Source organism: Spermophilus citellus, assembly GCF_964194105.1.
Source record: "Spermophilus citellus genome assembly, chromosome: 15".
Lineage (NCBI taxonomy): Eukaryota > Metazoa > Chordata > Mammalia > Rodentia > Sciuridae > Spermophilus > Spermophilus citellus.
Genome location: NC_138195.1, coordinates 44,766,709 through 44,786,251, shown reverse-complemented (window position 1 = coordinate 44,786,251; position 19,543 = coordinate 44,766,709). Strand labels below are relative to the sequence as shown.

General features: G+C 42.3%; 1 protein-coding gene across 6 annotated transcripts in view; it reads right to left on the bottom strand.

Moving 5' to 3' along the window:
* The window catches only part of SGPL1 (sphingosine-1-phosphate lyase 1), a 49,859-nt gene continuing 30,316 nt past the window's right edge, over positions 1-19,543 (bottom strand). For 5 of the 6 annotated variants that reach the window (XM_081267028.1, XM_081267029.1, XM_081267031.1 and 2 more), the window contains exons 6-15: positions 17,580-17,656; positions 15,889-16,017; positions 9,476-9,564; positions 8,078-8,183; positions 7,200-7,298; positions 6,430-6,579; positions 4,853-5,091; positions 4,260-4,406; positions 3,128-3,248; positions 1-2,578 (exon numbers count right to left, since the gene is read on the bottom strand). In XM_081267028.1, coding sequence (XP_081123154.1) covers positions 2,438-2,578; positions 3,128-3,248; positions 4,260-4,406; positions 4,853-5,091; positions 6,430-6,579; positions 7,200-7,298; positions 8,078-8,183; positions 9,476-9,564; positions 15,889-16,017; positions 17,580-17,656 — 1,298 coding nt within the window. In that variant the 3' untranslated portion in view covers positions 1-2,437. Of the gene's footprint in view, positions 2,579-3,127; positions 3,249-3,283; positions 3,443-4,259; positions 4,407-4,852; positions 5,092-6,429; positions 6,580-7,199; positions 7,299-8,077; positions 8,184-9,475; positions 9,565-15,888; positions 16,018-17,579; positions 17,657-19,543 lie in introns of those variants that run through there. The other variant, XM_081267032.1, reaches the window with a different exon arrangement.

Here is a 19,543-nt window from a genome sequence, read left to right as displayed (position 1 = left end):
GACATTTAATTGTTTAATTTCTTTTAAAGAGATTATTGCTGCAATTAGGAAGGGAGCGTATTTTTTAAGAGGGGGGAAGTTAGAGAAGACAAAAAAGATTTAAAAGAGGCAAGTACCATTTTCCAAGTATAAAACTGGTAATATTAAAAGTGACGTGGCAGTATTTTCACAGGACTACTTACTTCTAATGCAGAAACAAGACAGTATGGTTTTTGCAGAAGCCAAAGTGACATCTGTTAGCAACATGATACCATTAATAGATACCCTACTCACCTGAGCCACATACTAGGAATTATGTGCACACACACACCTCCCCCCCCCACACACACACACACAAATCTACACAAAATGAAAGCCTACACAAGTGTTAAGTCAAACTAAGGCTCTTAATCATAAATTAAAGTGGTTACAGTCGGTCCCTTTGAAAACCACCACCACCCCCAGCACCAGTGCTGTCACAGTACAGAGGAAGTGAGTGGCTCAGGGTCTGGTCCTGGGGAAACAGAAAGGGCATATGCTTCTCCTTTTTAGCAGCTAGCAAGCCATGGTGCAGCTTGTTGGGTGGCCCCGAGTCCCTGGACCACCTCCAACATGATGCCTGGAGGCCTGGGACAATTCTTGGCTCCAACCACAGCTACTCTCTCAAGGAAGTGCCCACCAGTTCAGCAAGTAGGAGGAAGCGTGTGACTCCCACATCCTAAAGATCTCAGCCTCTTCCTGACACACACACAAAGGTACATCAACTGCTCTTGAACCCCACAACGCACTGCAGAGCAAACAGGAGGGAAGCAAGCACGTGAGCACACACTCACACCACCAGCCCTGCAATGATGTGGCCAGCTTGTCACAGTTACTGGGTGAAAAGTACAGTGCTAAAGAACACCTGTGACAGACGTGCTAAGGAACTTGAGGGCAGCTTGAGGACAGCAGCCTGGGAGGCACAAGTCCCTGAGAAGGGGAGGGAACAGAGTGAAGTTGCTCTGGACTTGTTCCTAAGTTCTTGCCACCAGAACAAGGACTTCTAAGACTGGTCCACTTCCCCTAGGACTGGGTTAGGAAGAGCTCACTGCTGGGGAGAAAGGCACATTGTATAATGTCACTAGAGAAGGACAGTGTCTCAACCTAGATCAGGGTCCCAAAAAAGGGAGAAAAGAAGGAAGTGAGCGCAGGATTGGCTCTTTCCCCCTGCACACCCTGAGCAACTAGTCTCCTGGAGGAACTCCAGGCCCTAGACTATAATGGCTGCTGTAAGTCATACATTCCTATTCCAAAATGTTTGTTGTTCCCCTGCTGCTCTCTTTTAGCCCGGGCTGCGGAGCATCCAGTACCTGAGGCTAAATTGCCTAGTACCTTTGGAAAGTAAATCAAAGAGGAAGAGGCAAGAAGATGTGGAGAGAGGAAATGTTCTCCACGCCCTTCCACACCCACCTAGGGTAAGTCAAGGCAACTTGTGGAGGTGCTCTGAGCCTTCCTTCAGCAGACAGAATCCCTTAGTACGAGGCAGAACCACCACTAACTTTGGTGACCCATCCATATTGGAACCTGGATGCTCACCTATGCTGATATTCAGGGAAGTATAGAAAACCATTTGGTTTTTGCTCATCACCGAAAGGACTCAAGTATACTCTGGCCATTGCCAATGCAGGGAGGCAGCACCACAGCCAGAAAGCCCTAGATGCTCTGGAAACCATTCTCTTCGTACTCTAGGGAAACAGTAACAAACCCACGGGCACATCATTTCAAATAAGCATCTCCAAAGATGGCGACACCAACATTTCATAGGGCCTGTCAGCACACAAGAGGACAATGGAGCACTCCATACCCTGCCATGGGCAATGGAGCAGACATGGTCAACCACTCCAGTGCTGCACAACAGGGAACAGCAACCTGGCCAATCTGTGTCCTGGAAAAACAGAACAAGCTGCAATGAAAGAGATTTTGAAAGATAACTGAAATCCTCTTGAGCAGAGGGCTGCGAGAGACTCCTACCTAGAATGTACCTAACACCTACCCAAGGAAATACCTGTTACATACTCTGTGCTGCCTAGCTAGCCAAAACATCTACCTAGGTAACAAGGAAACCCTTTTGCTATCTTACAGCTTCCCTACAGAATCAAGACAGGCCAGAGCCACCACATAAGAACTGAGCAAAGACAAAAGCTGAGAAGTTAGAGAAGGAAAATGTTAAAACAATTCCTAGGGTAACATTTATGACAAAGGAAGAATCATTATGCAGTAGAATCCTCTGGGGTCTTCAAATTAAAAATCATTAAAAAGTAACAAGAGGAACCAACATCCTGAGGCACAAGCTGTCTCGTGGTCTACCTCGTGGTGCTCTATGGAGCAGGAACAAATGTCAAAGTTGCACACAGCCTGTTCCATCCCCCGACAACCTTCTAAAGACCAGACGCTCCTTGGGACTGGAAAGGGTCCGTGCTCAGCGGGGTTTTGGAGAACCATTCATTTGGCTGCCCTTGGTCACAGCGTCCGTACTATACAGGCTGTCCAAGAAGACTGAGGACAATTCCACAACCAGATTCCTGTCAACAGTTGCCTGGGCCATGCCGTAAATGGCACCCTATAAATCCAATCAAGGACACGTTATTAGTGGTGACAAATAAGAAACAAGAATGAAACTGTGGTTATGATCCCTGCTCCCCCAGTCCTAGCTCTCCATGTGCACCCACTGACCTTCCTGACTCAGGCTCATTCTATCAGATAAACAGCTGGCACAGTGTACTATGCAAAGGTATTTTCCCGTCTGCCTTTCTGCATAAAGGAACTATTCTACAGGATTTGCTGTTAAAAAAACTCCAGAGAAAATGTGTCTGTTGACTTTTCTGTGTCAAATTATTTTTTCAAATGGACACTGTTTTCACCTGCTTTTGTACAGCACTTTCTAATCCATAATTATTGAAGCTTTATATGTAATATATGTCAGTTGAGACTCCCAGACAACACTGGGAATGGGCAGGGAGAGATCATCCACAACGATTAACTAACAAGGAGGGAAGTTTGTGAAAAGGGACAGAGACAGGAACATACTCCCAAGTGTCTGATTCTTTCAGACCCCCACACCAACGCCAAAACCTTCCAAGGAGGGAAAAAAATCTCCATGTGTCCTCACCATTCCCGTGGTTTTGGCTTTAGGATTCTTCATGATTTGGGTGACAGATTCTCGGACGTCCTTTAGGAACTGGATTGCTACTCGCTTCCGGGTATGTACTAATGTGATGCAGAAATGAATACTATGGGAAGAGAAAGAGAGAGAGAGAAACCTTGAAAAAAGAAAAATATGCTCTAAAATAAAGCATTTCCCAATACAGGAATTGACTGGTTGCCTCTTTTCATTGTTCCCAGTCCTATGGGTCAGGGCTCTCAAATCCTTGGGTTGTCGAGCATAGGCTGGCATCAGGGCTTCTTGGCAGAGTCAAGAACCATCCTAAGAGAATGAACACAGCTGCTTGTCCTGTGCCACCCCTCCCTTCAAGCTGTCCATCATGATTCCTCCAACCCCAGGACCACCAGTGGGATGCTTTATTTTAGATGAAAAGCCTTCATAGGGAAAGGACCATGTGGCTTGGGTCTCAAAGGACTCCAGGGCAATGAGGAAACTCTTTCACCCTGAAGGGAGGATAAGGGCAGAATTATGAAGAGGAAAAGGCTGGGTATGGCTCAGTGGTAGAGCACTTGCCCAGCCTTTGAGAGGCCCTTGGTTCAATTTCCAGTACCAGAAGAAAAAAAAAGGAGATAGGGCTGGCAATGGCAGCCATCCACGAAAGGCAGGCTCTATGTAAAGGACACTGAGCAGACCCATTCAGCTGGAGCAAAGGACCTAAGGGTATCGTGAAAGACAGGTTAGAAAAGCATACGAAGAACACAGGGGCAGGCCTGGATGATCAGAGACCTTTCTAGAGGGTTGTGAAGTAAATATTACCAGGCCACAAGTATTTTATTAGCAATCTCATGACTGTATACAAAAGAGATCAGAAAGTATAGTGACTTGAGAGAGAGTGGGGGGTGGTTCTCATAGCTGACCACTTGTCTCAGGTGGCTGCTACCTGATTCTGCTAAAATCGACAGCAAATCTCTTAATGCCTAATTAAATTGCATGTGGTGAGACAGAAATCCTACAGATAATGAGGTCACCAAGAAAATGTTAGGCTCTAGCAGTCAAACTGTGCATCAGGTTACCTTGCTACCCAAGTTCTTCAAAAGCCATGGAGTGAAGGAGGGAAAAGAGGCTTCTTCAAGCATACCTGGGTGGGAACTGCAACTGGTTCAAGTTCCACCCCTTGGCAGTCATCAAATTAGACAGTCGGTAGATGTCAAAATCATGAGAGCCCAGAGCAATGACTGACAGCTGAGGATTTCCAAAAACGAAGATGCCTTTGATATTCTCCAGTCTGAAAATAAGCAAACAAAAAGGAAATTCAGCCACATACGTCCTTTGGCTATCATCTCTCAATCATCCAAAGCCTTCCCTATAACACAGTCTACCTTCTAGGGCTTTGGTCTTCTCATCTTCTACACTAAAGCAGCTAGGCCGGGATCAGTGTTTCTTAGAAGACCAGAATCACAGGCAGAACACAACAAATCCCAAATCCAAACTCCATCTAGACCTAAAGAATCAGAACCACTGGCTTCTATCCCTCTACCTACTCCCAAGTCACAGCAGAGAAGGGAAGCATCTCCTCCCGCCAGCACTGACACCTGAGCTACTGTCCTTCTACCCAGATCTCCCAGGAGATGTCAAAGGGGTCAGGCTATGGGGGCATGGCCAGGCAGATGCCTTAAGCCAACTAGCAGAAAGAGCAAGAGGCAAGGCAGAGTCCCCGTCCTCCACACATACTCTGACTTGAGGAAGCGAGCAGTTTTGATGATCTGTTTGGTAGCTTCAACATAGCCGTTCTCACCGAAGTGCATCAGGGCCGCCCAACAGGCCGCAATGATGCCACCAGGCCGTGAGCCAGCGATGCTTGGGGAAGCATAGATGCCACCCTGCCAATCTGTGCCAATGAAGAACTGGTAGCTCCTGTACTTCTTGTCACTGTACAACAACACTGACGAGCCTTTGGGGGCGTAGCCGTACTGAGGAGAGAAAGTGACATGTCAGAGTGGCTCTGCCCAGCAGTACTGGCCCTGAGCACTAGGCACGGCGATGTTCGGCCCTCACACTAAGTGTTCACACTTAGAGTGTTGAAAGGCAGAAGGAGCTTAATGGGTGGAGTTCAGATTCTCTCTGTGAGTGAGGGGTGAGGAACTGAGGCCAGGTGAGGAACTGAGGAACTGAGGGGTGAGGAACTGAGGCCAGGGAAGAATGGTGCCTCGCTCAGTTGATGGGTTTCCTCTGGAGCCTAGCATGGGGTTTTCCTTATTTAAAAACTTTCTCTGGATGATACATCAGGATGGAAACAAGGATGAATTTCTACTGGAAACCAGGAAAGCATGAAGTCACTCAGAGCAACTAAAATCACAATCTGACCACTTTCCCATCTTTTTTTGCTTAATATTATATTTCTTTTTAAGAACATTGTGGTGCTCAGAATCGAAAAGATACTTAATCCAGCATGACATACACTGTGTAACTGGTTTCCTAATAGAAAATGTGCCCTCCTAATTAACCCTTACTGAAGATAATATGGAACCAATTTCATCCCCAGACCCACCCAAAAATGCATGGTGAAGAAGCAGGGGCCCAGAAGCAGCTGGTGTGGTAAGGCAAGACAGATCTTGATTGAAAACTGACTGCAGATCATTTAGAGTTTGAAAAACAAATCTCCCTATGTTATTAAATCTTCTTAATTTAAAACAAGCTCTGAACATGCACTCTCAACAAGGCTCAGCTTCCTGAAGCTGAATACTCCTACATCTGGATACACTGTCAAGAATGGCCAGCTGATCTCAACTTCACCTCGGCTCACCAACAGCACAGGTACAGGCATTTCAAACATCATAAGCCAAACACCTGAGCACACAGGCACCCTCTTCCCCAAGGATTCTCCCATCAGTGCACCCCAGCCATGCACAGTACTCAGTCCAGGGCCCCAGCACAGGAGCTGTAGCATCAACAGCCACCTGCTAAGGAACTCCAGGATCAACACTCGCCAACTCCACCACCACCTCAAGTAGCCTCAAAGCTTCAGCGAACCCTGTTACAATGGCCACTGAGCTGGCATGCCCTGGTTACATGCAGTGAGTGACAGGGAAGGTCTCTTAGCCACTGTGAGGCAAAGACATCAGATCCTTTCCACTATGGCTTACCACCTGTACCACTACAATCCCATCACCTGAATGGTTGACGAGATGAGAACAAAGAGCCAGATTTAATTTTATGCTTAAAGGACAAACTAATGCATTAGCCAATTTATTTTATAGATAACAGTCAAAATAACCAACTGTCAGTATTTGATTTCCTCCCTAACTCACCTTGTGGGTATCAGCTGAAATGCTGGTCACACCTTTCACCCGGAAATCAAATGGTTTCTCCAGTGGGTATCCTGCTTTCTCCATAAAGACGATGAGAAACCCTCCCAGACACGCATCTACATGAAGAGGTATTTTGTACTTGACAGCCAGCTGGTTCCAAAAAACAAAGAACATCAGAGAATTTCATTATAACCCTATAATAAAAACTTTGTAGGACATGGGTGGAAAGGTGGGCTATGAAGGCACAGCCATCCTGTACCATGTCTCCCCTGTGGTCAAACCTGGCTATTTTTTATATTTCTAACACAGTTATCTTTCAATTGTATTTAGCCTTCAGTCGATGGTGTCCATGTTCCTAAATGCAGATTACTTCCTGATCTAAATCTAAAAGTCAACACTATTTCAGAATATCTAGTTTAAAGAGACACCTTGGTCATGTATTAATTACACTCCCCAAAGCATAAACTAATGACTTTCAGAGGTCCCAAACAGGATTGCAGGGCTTACCCTAGGGGCTGATGAGAGCAATTCATCACCACTGTGCTTAAACCTAAAATCAAAACCACTTCTGTCCGATAAGTATTGCACCATTAGATTCTATTTTTATATCATCTGCTTTTTTTTTCTTTTTTCCTTGTAGTACTGGGGATTGGACCCAGGGCCCCACATCTAGGCAAGTCCTCTTCCACTCTGCTACATCCCCAACCCTCCATTTGATTCTATTTTAAAATATCAGTCTGACCACCGTATTAGCTCAATTATCTCATCACCTTGGCCACTTCGGAGATAGGATCTATCACACCATGAGGAAACTGTGGAGCAGAGCAGACCAGCATAGCAGTGTTCCTGGAGATGGCTCTTCTCATTGCCTAGGGATTTAAAGTTTCAAGAAACATGGGAATCTATGTTTCTGCAAAAAGAGTAATCTACAATTACTCTTCTCTTCTGCTGTGGTGCAATCTGGGCCACAGCTTAGTGTTTTGCACCAGTGTCCCCTCCACTGCTGCAGCCTGGGGAAAGACTTCCTCCCACCATGGGAGACAGAGAGGGCTATTCAGGGAATTGTCCAGAGCACAAGATAAGAAGTGAAAAGAAATACTGACATAAGAGGCAAAGAGCCCAAATTTAGTCCCAGCCCCACAATGTACTAAGCAATAGTAAATCATTTAACCTCACAGTCTATTTCCTCATCTGTGGACTACAATAATAAAGCAGCTTCCACAACCCCTTGGACTCTCGCAAGGTTCTCAAGTGTGATTCTGACAGCACTCTGCAGCTAGAAATATTCTTCCACACAAAGGTGAAGCTTAAAAACAATTACTACTGGGAATGACAATGGCACTAATTCAGGCCAATCAAAACCACAGCTGAGTCTTGGAGTGGCTCATTCACATTGACTTCATGTTAGAAGTAAAATCCAGAGAAAGGAAAATAAAGTGAAGGTGCTGAAAGCAAAATGCAAGTCTTTAAGATCCCAACCTAGGGGCTTGGTTATATTCTAGGATTCACAGATCTAGGAAAAGATGGAAGCACAGTCCATCACCACGGTCAGGGGCAGCTGCTGGTACTCTGCGACAGTAGGGCTGTCTGTGTGTGACTGGGAAGGAAAGTGGTGCACATCCTGCCCCCATGCCTCCAGAGCACTCACCCGCACGTCCACCTCCATCATCTTATTCAGGCCAACCCGCACAATCTTCATCCCAAAATAACTGGCAGCTTTGTCAAAGGCGGCATGGGCACTTTGGGGAGCCACACTAGAGGTTGGGGGAAAGGAGAATAATGAAACTCAGACCTGACAGGGTTCAAGAGAGGCCCAGTTAGCAGCCAACTAACTCATCAGAAGTAAACTTCTGATTATTTTTTCCTCAAATTACTGTAAGTATTCACATTGTTTTCTAAGTGTAAACAAAAAGAAGTCTGATCATTTTCTGTAGAAACCTTCTCCCCACTATTTAGTTAGGAAATCCTTCTGGCCAAAGAAAGAACTCAGAAGTAAATCGAAAGGGAGAGAATCAAAGCACAAATTAGGCATGGCAGGAGGAATTCAAGGGGCTTAGATAAGAGCAGGACAAGGCGGAGCATTCTAAAGGCTGGCTATGCTAAGGCACCTCAAGGAAAAGCAGCTTCCTGACCTGTGCTCCCTCAGGGACACAGGGTTCCTGGCAGGGATGCACCAGGTCAACTGTCCGTCCCAACTCTGAAAGATCATGAGCCTATGAGAAACTAAAATCTCTACTTCTCCTTCACTCTTGGAAGCAGCATGTCAAACAGTGTTGCAAGAGGAGCTGTGCATAGACACACTTGCTCTCTGACTTTCCTCACTCACCCTCACAACTGCTCTGTTCCCTTTAAGACAGAAAACTCTTATTATGGTAAGTATAAAGCACCAAAAACTTACACATGAAGCAAGAATGGCAGCCTGATTTATTCTCTTAGGCTAAGTATGAGTCACATTCTAAGATCACGTGTAACAGAAACTCCTTCGTCACTGCCACTTACAGAAAACATGTTAACCCAAACAGTGCAGAATAATTAGACTGTAGGAGATAGTCTATAGAAAAAAAACATATATAACAAAACACGAAAATTATGTTCACAGGTAGATACATGAGTAAATCTCAAACAGATTTTTAAATAATTTTTCCTTCCAGAATAACCCTCGGATTGAATTTTTTCTAGGGAGCACCCTAATACATTCAGCCTGAAACATTTGAGAAACTTCCACTGAACTAAGATAAGTAGACAGTTTTCCTTAGGCTTCAGAAAACTTAAAAACCATAGGATTCAAACCACAGGAATCAACTCTGTCACTTTTGGAAACAGGATGTCATTCTTACTCGTAATACATATCACACACAAACTTGCAGGAGTGGGAACGGTATGTAACAGTAACAGAATTTTGTTGAATGTGAAAGGACGGGGAGAGGAGCCAGGAGAGAGGGAGAGGAGACTGGATTGTTAGAAGAGAGGCAGCAGGAAATGGGCCACTAGCAGACAAATAGCAGCACTCAACAGGGACAATCTCAGAGAGGAAGCAGATACATACATTTCTGGAGTTTTGATCCCTTTCTCTAAGGCCAGGTCCCGATAAGCTTTGCAGGCCATTAGGATGCTTTCTGTTCCCCCCGAGGTCACCTATAATAAAGAAAAGAAGCCATCAACAGGGGGAGTTAGGGACAGATATCAAAATGTACTACCTGCCCTAATCCTGACACTGTTTGGTGCAGAAACAGATAAGGATTTGGATCCATACTACAGGGCAGACATTGCTCTGTCTTCCAGAAGGAACACTGGCTATGTTGCAAAGCCTAATCTTGCTTCAGAAAAAGAAAGAACACTCTAAATAAGTGAGTGCTTAGCACTGTCTGGAGAAACACATATCTGCCCAGATTCACCCTGTTTACAATCCACTTATTTTTCTGCATTAATTCATCTATTTTCAGAAAGGATAGTGCATTTTATCCCATTCACAAGTATGAGGATTACTGATTTATTTTATTCATGGTTGGAAGTCAAATCCAGTGCCTTACACATGCTAAGCACACACTCTTACCACTAAACTACAGCCCTAGCCCCATATTATTGATATTTTGTGTTGGGGGGTTTGGCACTGCAGATTGTGCCTTCACCACTGAGCTACATCCCCAGCCCTTTTAAATTATTATTTTGAGACAGAAGCTTGCTCTGTTGCCCAGGCTGAACTCGAACTTGTGATCCTCCTGCCTTAGCCTCTCAAGTCAATGGAATTATACTGGTGTACCATTACACCCAGCCCAGGATTGTTTATTAATTTTAATTTAAAATTTCAAAGCCTGTTGAAGAATGTGAAGTTGTGAAGTTACAAGTCTAGTAAAGTATGCAATACATTAGAAGACCAGAAAAAAGAAATTTGGACTTTCCAAAGTGAACTTGTGGCTTTGACAAGTCTGGAAGATAGAAAAATGCAGAGTTTCCACTTAGAAGTTTGTTGCTTTACTTATCTGAAAGCAAAACAAAAATCCTAATGTTTTTAAGGGAAATAAAAGATTTCTGAAAGCAAGGCTTAGCCCTACTGACAGGTGAATTTCTTTACCAGAGTTCAAAAAACATGCAGAAGTCTTTTCATTTATTCTATTTTCCTCACTTGACTACAGACCCCTGAAGGTAGAGGCCAATCTGTTCCTAACTACATTCCTAGAAATCAGCTGAGAGCTGACACCTAACAGACCCTCAGTCAACATTTCTTTTCTTTCTTTTTTTTTTTCCCCCCAAGCCAAACTGTATCCAGCTTTACTAAAGATACTTTTCAAAAAGAATCATGGTATTTCAGGCAGGACATGAACAAACAATCATTAACAGTATAAACTTTCAAACTCCCTTCTTAGATGGACTATCAAAATCAGAAAGCCATTATAAAACCCAATGAAATCTTGATTTGATGGTCTGAATACAGAAAACTTAGAGTGAGGGTTGACATTTCACATTAACATGTTAACAACTTTTCAAGAGCTGACCCTGACTTTCAGAAAATGAAATAAAAATGGCAGAATTATTAATCTGAAGATCCACAATCCAGAAAAGGAACTGCTGCTTTTCTGAGGGACACAATCTCAATGATGTCACTGGAAAGTCCAGATTGCCCTACACACGGGTAAAACCAGTTCTTGGGAGTCAGGTCCCAACAGGTCTGAGTTTAGAAGAGCTAAGTCTATGCCAATGGCAGAGAGGGAGACAAGGATATAAAGATGAATTTGAGTTTTCCATACCACAAGGCTTTGTGCCAAGGCTCTGTGTGCCAACATCAGGGAGTCCCTCCTCCTGGGAGCCAGGGGGAAGTCTTTTAAAATTATCAGGGAAAGATGTTTTCCCCCACAGCAATCCAGCTTTGGAGACATTCTACTAGTGACGTATGCTCCTTTCCCCAAAACCACAATGACATGTTCTATGTGCTAACAACATAGCTTAAAAAAAAAAAGTAAACCAAAATTCTGTATTTTTATAAAACTTGATAAAAATAGTATTTCAAACTGAACAGTCACCCGAAATAGACAGTTATCAAAGCATCTCCACTTTCTGCAGGGTTATTCGCGTCCTTGCCAGCGTCACTCTTCCCTTTTTCCCTGTGGGTACCTTCTCTCCCTTCTCTACAGGGGTCTCTTTAGGCTTGGGCTCTGGCTCAGGAGGTACAGGTTTGGCAGACAACCCTGCAGATCTTCTTTATGGTTCATCCTTCACCTTGGCTTCATCTCCTTTAACATCCCCTTCAGCCTTTCTCCTGGGCACGGCGGCGATGGCAGAGGGACCAGATGCTGGACATGGGGACACAGCTGCTTTGGTCGGTCTAGGGGTGGTTCCTGCCTTTTCTTCCTGACATTTCTTGATGCCTGACTTGATCTCCGTAAACTGTGACCAGCACAGGCATATCACAGCCACTTGGCTATCTTCTAAAAATATCTGAGAATGAATAATTCCCAAACAAACAAAAGACTACAGCACTTAGCTAGCAGAATATCTTCTTAGATTTACCATCTCTGAAAATTCATACCATCTCAGGCTTTTCTTTTCAAAGGTAAGAAAACTGAATCCCTAACAATTCATTCAATGTCTTATGTTAGCATCTGATGGTGAGTAGTAGCCCATCTATGTTTTGATATTTAGTGTAGCTTAATACAAGATGGAAAGAGAAAGGGTGATTATTTCCTAATATCCATCCATATACAGGGCAAAAATACCATTGGATACAGAATCCTAGTGACCAGGGGTTATATGAAAACTAACTCAGAAAAGTTAAGCCATTTTTTGACTCAGGAAGCCTTCATGGAACATGTGAGATTCATCCGCAGAATAACACATGCAGAGCGGGCATGGGACACTTGTTTGTAGGTCTCTGCATTTCCATGCGGGAGAAGACAAAGTGCTCAGAGTTGAGACCAGCTCTACACATCAGCAGGCCATCCTGTGGCCTAGCACAAAACCTCAGAATCTCATGTGAGGAGCCAGCCAGCTGTGAAGAAAGTCAGGGAAGTGCCAGCCAATCTCCAGCAATCTCAGGTTCCTAAGGTTTGGTAATAACCGAAGCAAAAAACATTTTCAAATTACGATTCACCCACTTCATGTGTCCTGTTTTTTGATCAATAACTAATCAAATCAACATCATTACTTTGTTGGGCAAGCATGAGTGTACTGTGAAAGCAGAATGCCTAAATCTTACTTCTAAATTTTTACTTCTGATTCCTAAATTCTGCTTTTAAAAATATTGTTACTTTTTTTTTTTAAAGAGAGAGGGAGAGAGAGAGGAGAGAAATTTTTTTTTTGGTAATATTTATTTTTCAGTTATCGGTGGACACAACATCTTTGTTTGTATGTGGTGTTGAGGATCGAACCCGGGCCGCACGCACGCCAGGCGAGCGCGCTACCGCTTGAGCCATATCCCCAGCCCAATCTTTGTAATGTTTTGAACAACCAATAAAAAAATATATATATATATTGTTACTCTCCCACTTCTATCTAAACAGATATTTAATTGTGAGGTAAGAAAATGGAGGTGCCAGTTAAGTACTTGTTATGTTATTCAACTTCTTTCAGCATGTATAAAAACTCTCACTCTAACATATATATTAAGAAAACAAGATATTTTCTTTCAGACGCAGTTGGTCCTGATGTATTTGTATAAGCCAGCAATGTTCCACATGACAACCAGATTTCTTCAATGTATGGAGTCACCTCTCATACACAGTAGCTGAGGCAAACACAGTTAATAAAAGGAAAGCTTCAAGGTTGAAAAATTAAGAATGAGAAGAGTAAAAGACGAATAAAACATTTTAAAATTTTTTTTACATCCAGGACTGGGGTTGTAGCTCAGTGATAGAGCTCCTGCCTAGCATACATGAGGTACTGGTTCAATTCTCAGAACCACATAAAAATAAATAAAATAAAGGTACTCTATCTATCTACACCTAAAAAAAATTACACCCATCACTGAGTTAACATAAAGAAATATACTAAGCTCCAAAACAAAGTGAAATCCACAATCCTGTAAGACAAAGTGACTGCCAAAACTAGCTCTTTTCCTGAGGAGGAAACAACCCCAGGAGACAAATGAACAGCTTGTGGACCAGGAGCTAATCTGAGGGCCTGTCCAAGGAGGGCCCTAACAGAAGATGGCTGAAGACCCACACACTCTTAGGTGCAAGAGAAACAAACTCCTCTAGAACAAAAGGATGTTGCCTTTCTCAATTTCACACTAAGGGAAAGAAAAAGACTCTAGAATTTGAGACAAGACAGCTTTATGTGAGTCTGTGGTCTGAACTGACATGACCTCCGTGCTACAAAATTATTTCCAACCTGAGAACTGTACAATACTCAGTGACCTCCCAGCAACTGGCAAAAGTAATTCAAAATGTTCTCTGCAAGAACTAACTTCAATCTAGGCTCAAAGAATCCCTATAGGTGAAGTTCCCAGGAAAATGAGTGACTCAAATGGACGGAGGGGAGCAATCATGGATAAAAGGAAATAAAAAGTGAAAAGGAGCAGAGTAAGACAGGTAAGGCTCATGGATATAAAAATCATCAAGCAGAATATAAAGTATGCATGTGCAACATATTTAAACAAATAATCTATAAACCAAGGAAAGGAACTTTAAAGAACCAGGCAGATTTAAAACAAGGAAACAAAAATAAACAAATGGGGCACAGTAGCACATGCCTATATTCCTAGCTACTCAGAAGGCTAAGGCAGGTTTAAGTCAACCTGGGCAACTTAGCAAGACCCTGTCTCAATAAATAAATAAATAAGACTGGAGATGTGACTCAGAGAAAGAGTGCTTGCCTAGCATATACAAGCCCTGGGTTCAATCCCAAGTATGGCAAACAACAATATCATAAAATAAGAGCAGAATTCTCAAAGAATGAAAAGTACAGTAAGTGAATTCAAAAGCCCAATGGAACAACTAAGCAGATTAGCCATGATTAAAGAGGGAATTAATAAAACTCTCTACTTACCATCCACCTCCAATAATTCTCCAGCTCATAGAGGATCTTTCAACTACCCAAACAGCCCCCATGAGTTGCTACTGAGAACATCAGTTGTTCAAGTTCTCCCTTTACAGGTCATCTGTTTTCTCTGGCTGTTCTCAAACAGCCAAATCACATGTGCTGGCTCTTCTCTCTCTGTCCCTCTTATGTCTTAGCCTCTCTTTTGTACTTTCTATTTCTTTCTTCTTCTTGGTTGTGTTCAAGTTTTTCCAGAATCTGTCATATTCTATAAATGTGACCCTGAAACCATGTAAATATTTTACATAGCTGTAACTAAACCAGAGCTCCTTGAAGAAACAGCTGATTCTGAGTCTGCAAGGAAGTTTTCAAAGGCTACTTGGTTAGTTGAATCATGAAAAAGGACCCAAGAGCCAAAATGAAGATGTTTCCACTGGCCAAAAATGGGTAATTTGAGTGTGAATATGAATAAAAACTACAATGAACTGAGATATTTGAATTACTTCCAGTTTTTCGCCATCACAAATAATGCTGCTATGAACATTCATGTACATATATCCTGATACCCATGTGCACTAATTTTTCTAAAGTCTATCCTGAGTAGCAGAATTTCTAGGTCACAAGGCATATGTATCTTCAAGTTTACTAGAAAAGGTCAAATTATTTTGTGGATATTTAACTTTTGGTCACTTTAAAAAGTTCATTGTCTAATAGTGAGAAGAATACCCACCTGGTGCAAGAACGTCACCATGTCCCCTAAGTCATTACCCCTTCAGTAGGGCCTGCTGCTGTATTGTGATTAGTTCAGTTCCTAACAGTTTCAGAATTTTGCTATGAAAAGAAATACCAGGAATACCACTTTGGTTAACTAGTGAATACCAGAATATGCTGATTTTTATGATGCTAATATAGTAATTAAAAAAACACTACTTGGGGCTGGGGTTACGGCTCAGTGGTAGAGCGCTTGCCTAGGCACTAGATTCAATCCTTAGCACCACATAAACAAAATAAAAGTATAAAAAAAATACAAAAACACTATTAAAGGGTTCAATAGAATTAAGATAAATGGGTGGTAGGTAGGTGTGTCAATGACTAAGCTTGAAAAGAAAGAGGGAGGGAACGAAAGCAGTGGAGAACAGATTTGGCAAAATATTTACATTTGGTGGATCTGGAATATTCTTTAAACATGCTAGAAACTCTAGGTAGGTTTAAAAATTTTTTAAACAGGTAAAGAGAAAAAAATGTCTAAAAGAATATATACCAGAGCTGGGGTTGTAGCTCAGTGGTAGAGTGCTTGCCTAGCTCGTGTGAGGCTCTGGCACCACATAAAAATAAATAAATAAAAGTACTGTGTCTATTCTGGATTACTAAATTACAAGTAACATTTTAAAACTGCACTTAATCTAGATCTTTCTACAATAGCCATACATTACTTATATAATAAAACATATTATATAAGCTAAGTATATGTCACTTTTGTATACTTACACAGCCACAGGAATCTGGACCTCCATTGAACAGGGAACAAGTCATCCGCACAATTTCTGCCTCGATCTTACGTAGTCCTGGGAATATATCTGGATGTAGTGGGTTACTCCATGCAAAATTTCCATAAGCCTGCAAAGAAGTGTAAAATGTGAGATAAGATTACTGCACTCTATAGGACAAAAAATCATGCACTAAATAAAAGTTTCAAAGTATTAGACCCAATGTTAGGAGCTGGAAAAAAAGGTAAGATATGTTCTACAACTAAAGACCAAATTATACCGGAGGAGACAGACATGCATAAATGATTTTATAATGTGGTAAGGGAAGAATTATAAATGTAGTAAATGTACAGACTATGACACCAACAGATGCAGTTTGAAATCGTAGCTTTGCCTATCACTTTTAGCTGTGTAGGTCAAATAACTCCTTGAGACTGACTTTCCTCATATGCAAAGGGGGAAAATCACCGTACACACTTTATAGAGCTCTAGCAATAATTAAACAACATACCGCATGTAAAGCATTTCGTAGAGCACCTGGCACAAAGCTGCAGTTATTACTGAGTACAATACTGGGTTTACGTGCACAATGTGAGGGCCTCTAAGGAGGGCATAACTAACACCTGAGCACTCTGGAAGTGTTCATTGAGTGGAACCTTGAGAGATGTAAGGTTCATCCAGAACAGGAGGAATTAAATGTGGAAGAAAACATTGAAATAGAGTAAGTGCATTGATTAAAGAAAAATGGAAGGTAAGTATCTACATGGGAAGGTATTGGGAGTGTTTAAAACAGCAGGAGGGAGCTGCTTGTGTATTCCCTGATGCTTGAGATCCAGGCTTCATCTGACAGATGGAGAGCTAACTGAAAGATTTAAGCATAGAAGACAGACTACAGCATAGGCAACATATAGCTAAGCAAAACTGTAACACTGAGTAAATTGTGTGCAATTTTGTAATTACAGTAATCAAACACAAAGGCCTTAGAGATCATCAGTCAAATCCTAACTTTATATGATGAAGTAGGGTTATGATGAATCTAGGGCTAGAGATTAGCTCAGTGTTAGAGCACTTGCCTAGAATGTGTGAGGTCCTGGGTTTAATCCAAACCTAAACATATAAAATAAATAAATAAAACTGACTGGGGCTAGGGACATGGCTCGTGGTAGGGCAGTTGCCTAGCTTGCACAAGGCCCTAGGTTCAATCCCCAGCACCATGAATAAATTTTAAAAAGAAAAAAATTATTAGAAATGAAAGAAGCTAAGGACCATCCTAAAGTCAACAAAGAATGAGAATAATATGAAGTATAAGTAAGAATACTGCTCATCTCAGGTTGTGTGATTTGAGGAAATTATGACTAAATGACCCTATGCTGTGTCTTCTTGTCAAATCAAATCTGGCCTACCATTAAAAGCTCAAATGATAGGACTACCTTCCCTAGTACTCTGCCTTTTTCATAGCGATTCTCCAAAACACAGAAACATAAATAACATTTTTACTTTTTGTTACAGACTGAAGAGGTAACAATATTATGCATATTCATGAATGTCTGTGTAAAGAGAAAATTTCTAAACCTCTGTGGTTTTATTCAACAAGCAGCTTTTTCTTAACTAAGTTTATTAATTACAAGGAGGAGGAGAAAAATGAGGTCAAGTACACAGAGCAGCACCCAGGCCCTAGAGCTGCATCTTCACCTGCACAAGCAGCTCCGTGAGCTTCTCCTCCCCACTGTAGACTGCTCCCGAGGCTCTTCCTTCTTGCCAGAAGACATCTGTGGAGAAAGTCAAGGTCACTTGATCAGCAGGCAGTGCCCAGGGAAGACAGCTAGGTTCTAAAAGAGCAAATACGCAGAAACCCCTCTGGGCACAGGAGAAAACAAAAGTTGGGTGAAGACACATGTCATTCTTATACTAAATTAAGAAAGAAAAAAACTTGTTCAGACAGTCTAGTGATAATGCTGCCCCCTTCCTCAGCCCCTTCTCAGCAGAAAAGCTACCTATACTTATTCTCTGTTCTCTGTATGGCTTTAGAGTGACTGTTTTCTGTAAACGAACCCTCCTTCCCTACCTTCCTGTCCAGTCACAAGTGTGAGTACAGCTGTGGGCAAGCCGGCAGAACAACACAAAAGTGCGAACTCTCAGGACACTATCCTCAGAGCTGGAGCCACACGAGCACTGGCCATGAGGAGGGACAAGCAGCAAGCATCTGGCCTCAGGGCCCTTTCTTCTACAAGCCTGGAAACCCACAGAGAAGCAGCCTCCTGTTTCCAGCAGCATATGCCAAGCACTCAAGATGAGGAACACAGTCACCCTGAGACAAGGCTGGTTAAAAGGGGGATCAGAATGAGGGTCGGACTTCCCACTTCCTGTCTTTGGTGCTCTCCAGAGACATTCCACCTTATACTAACACATCTGCTGATGTGGGTGTCTCGAGTCCTTTTTTGCTACAGCGTGACTGTGCCCTACTGAAAGTGAATAGTGAGACAGCTCTCACAGAAACACACTAACTGAAAACTGCACAGAGCCACAGGCCCCACAAAACAAAGACCTTCCTTCAGCTTTACAAGACAGAAGGCTGAGAAGTAAGTACACTAACAAATTCCTCACTCTTAAGGTCATCTGCCAAGCTCTGACTCACTACTGGCTTGACTCTCACTCTTTCCTTAGAGGACACTGCTGGGTACCAGATGTATCTTCAGACCCACAGTCACCAGCCTTTTAAGAATAGGACATGTGGCTTTATCTCCTGTTCTTTTGCTATGTTAGAGAGTATGGTAAGGAACCATGACTTAAAAACCAAAGAGGAAGGAATGGTGGCAGCAACCAGCCCTCATAATCATGTGAATCTTTAAACAGAGTCTCAGGGTATTAAACCCTGCTCTATACCATCACATATTGCACTATATCTAATGCTGTACCATCTAACACCAGTAATTCAATACACGTCGATTAGAAATTTGTAAAGTTGTCAAAACGCAACATAATATTCTGGACTGGATTCCAGAGTAGAAAAAAGGGCATTTGTAGAAAAACTGATTGAATGGGGGGCTGGGGCTCAGCAGTCAAGTGCTCGCCTAGCACATGCCAGGTGCTGGGTTTGATCCTCAACACCACATAAAAATAAATAAATAAAATAAAGGTATTGTGTCCAACTACAACTAAAAATAAAAAAAAAAAGAAAAAGAAAAACTGATTGCACGGAATGTTAGTTTGGATAATAGTCCTGTCCCCAGATGAATTTTTTAGTTTTGACAAATGTGCCACGGTCATGTACAACATTAACATCAGGAGAAGCTAGATGAAGGACACACAGGACATCTCTGTATCATCTTTGCTACTTTTCCATAAATCAAAAAGTAAGCCAAATTAAAAAGCATATTTTAAACAAAGTAATTGTAATATAATCTTACTCTACAATAAACATGAATGTGTGTTAAAAATAGCAGCAATAATTGTGAACATTTACTGAATACCTGCTACATGCCAGGTATGCCACACAACATTTCTATGTATGATCTAATTTAATCCCCACACAATCACCAGGGAAGTAGAGACTGTAGAGATGGAGCAAATGGGCCAGACAGAGGGTTAATAACTCTCCCAGGATTACCGTGTAAGTGACAAAACCAGTATAGGAATCCAGGCCGATTCCAGGGGTT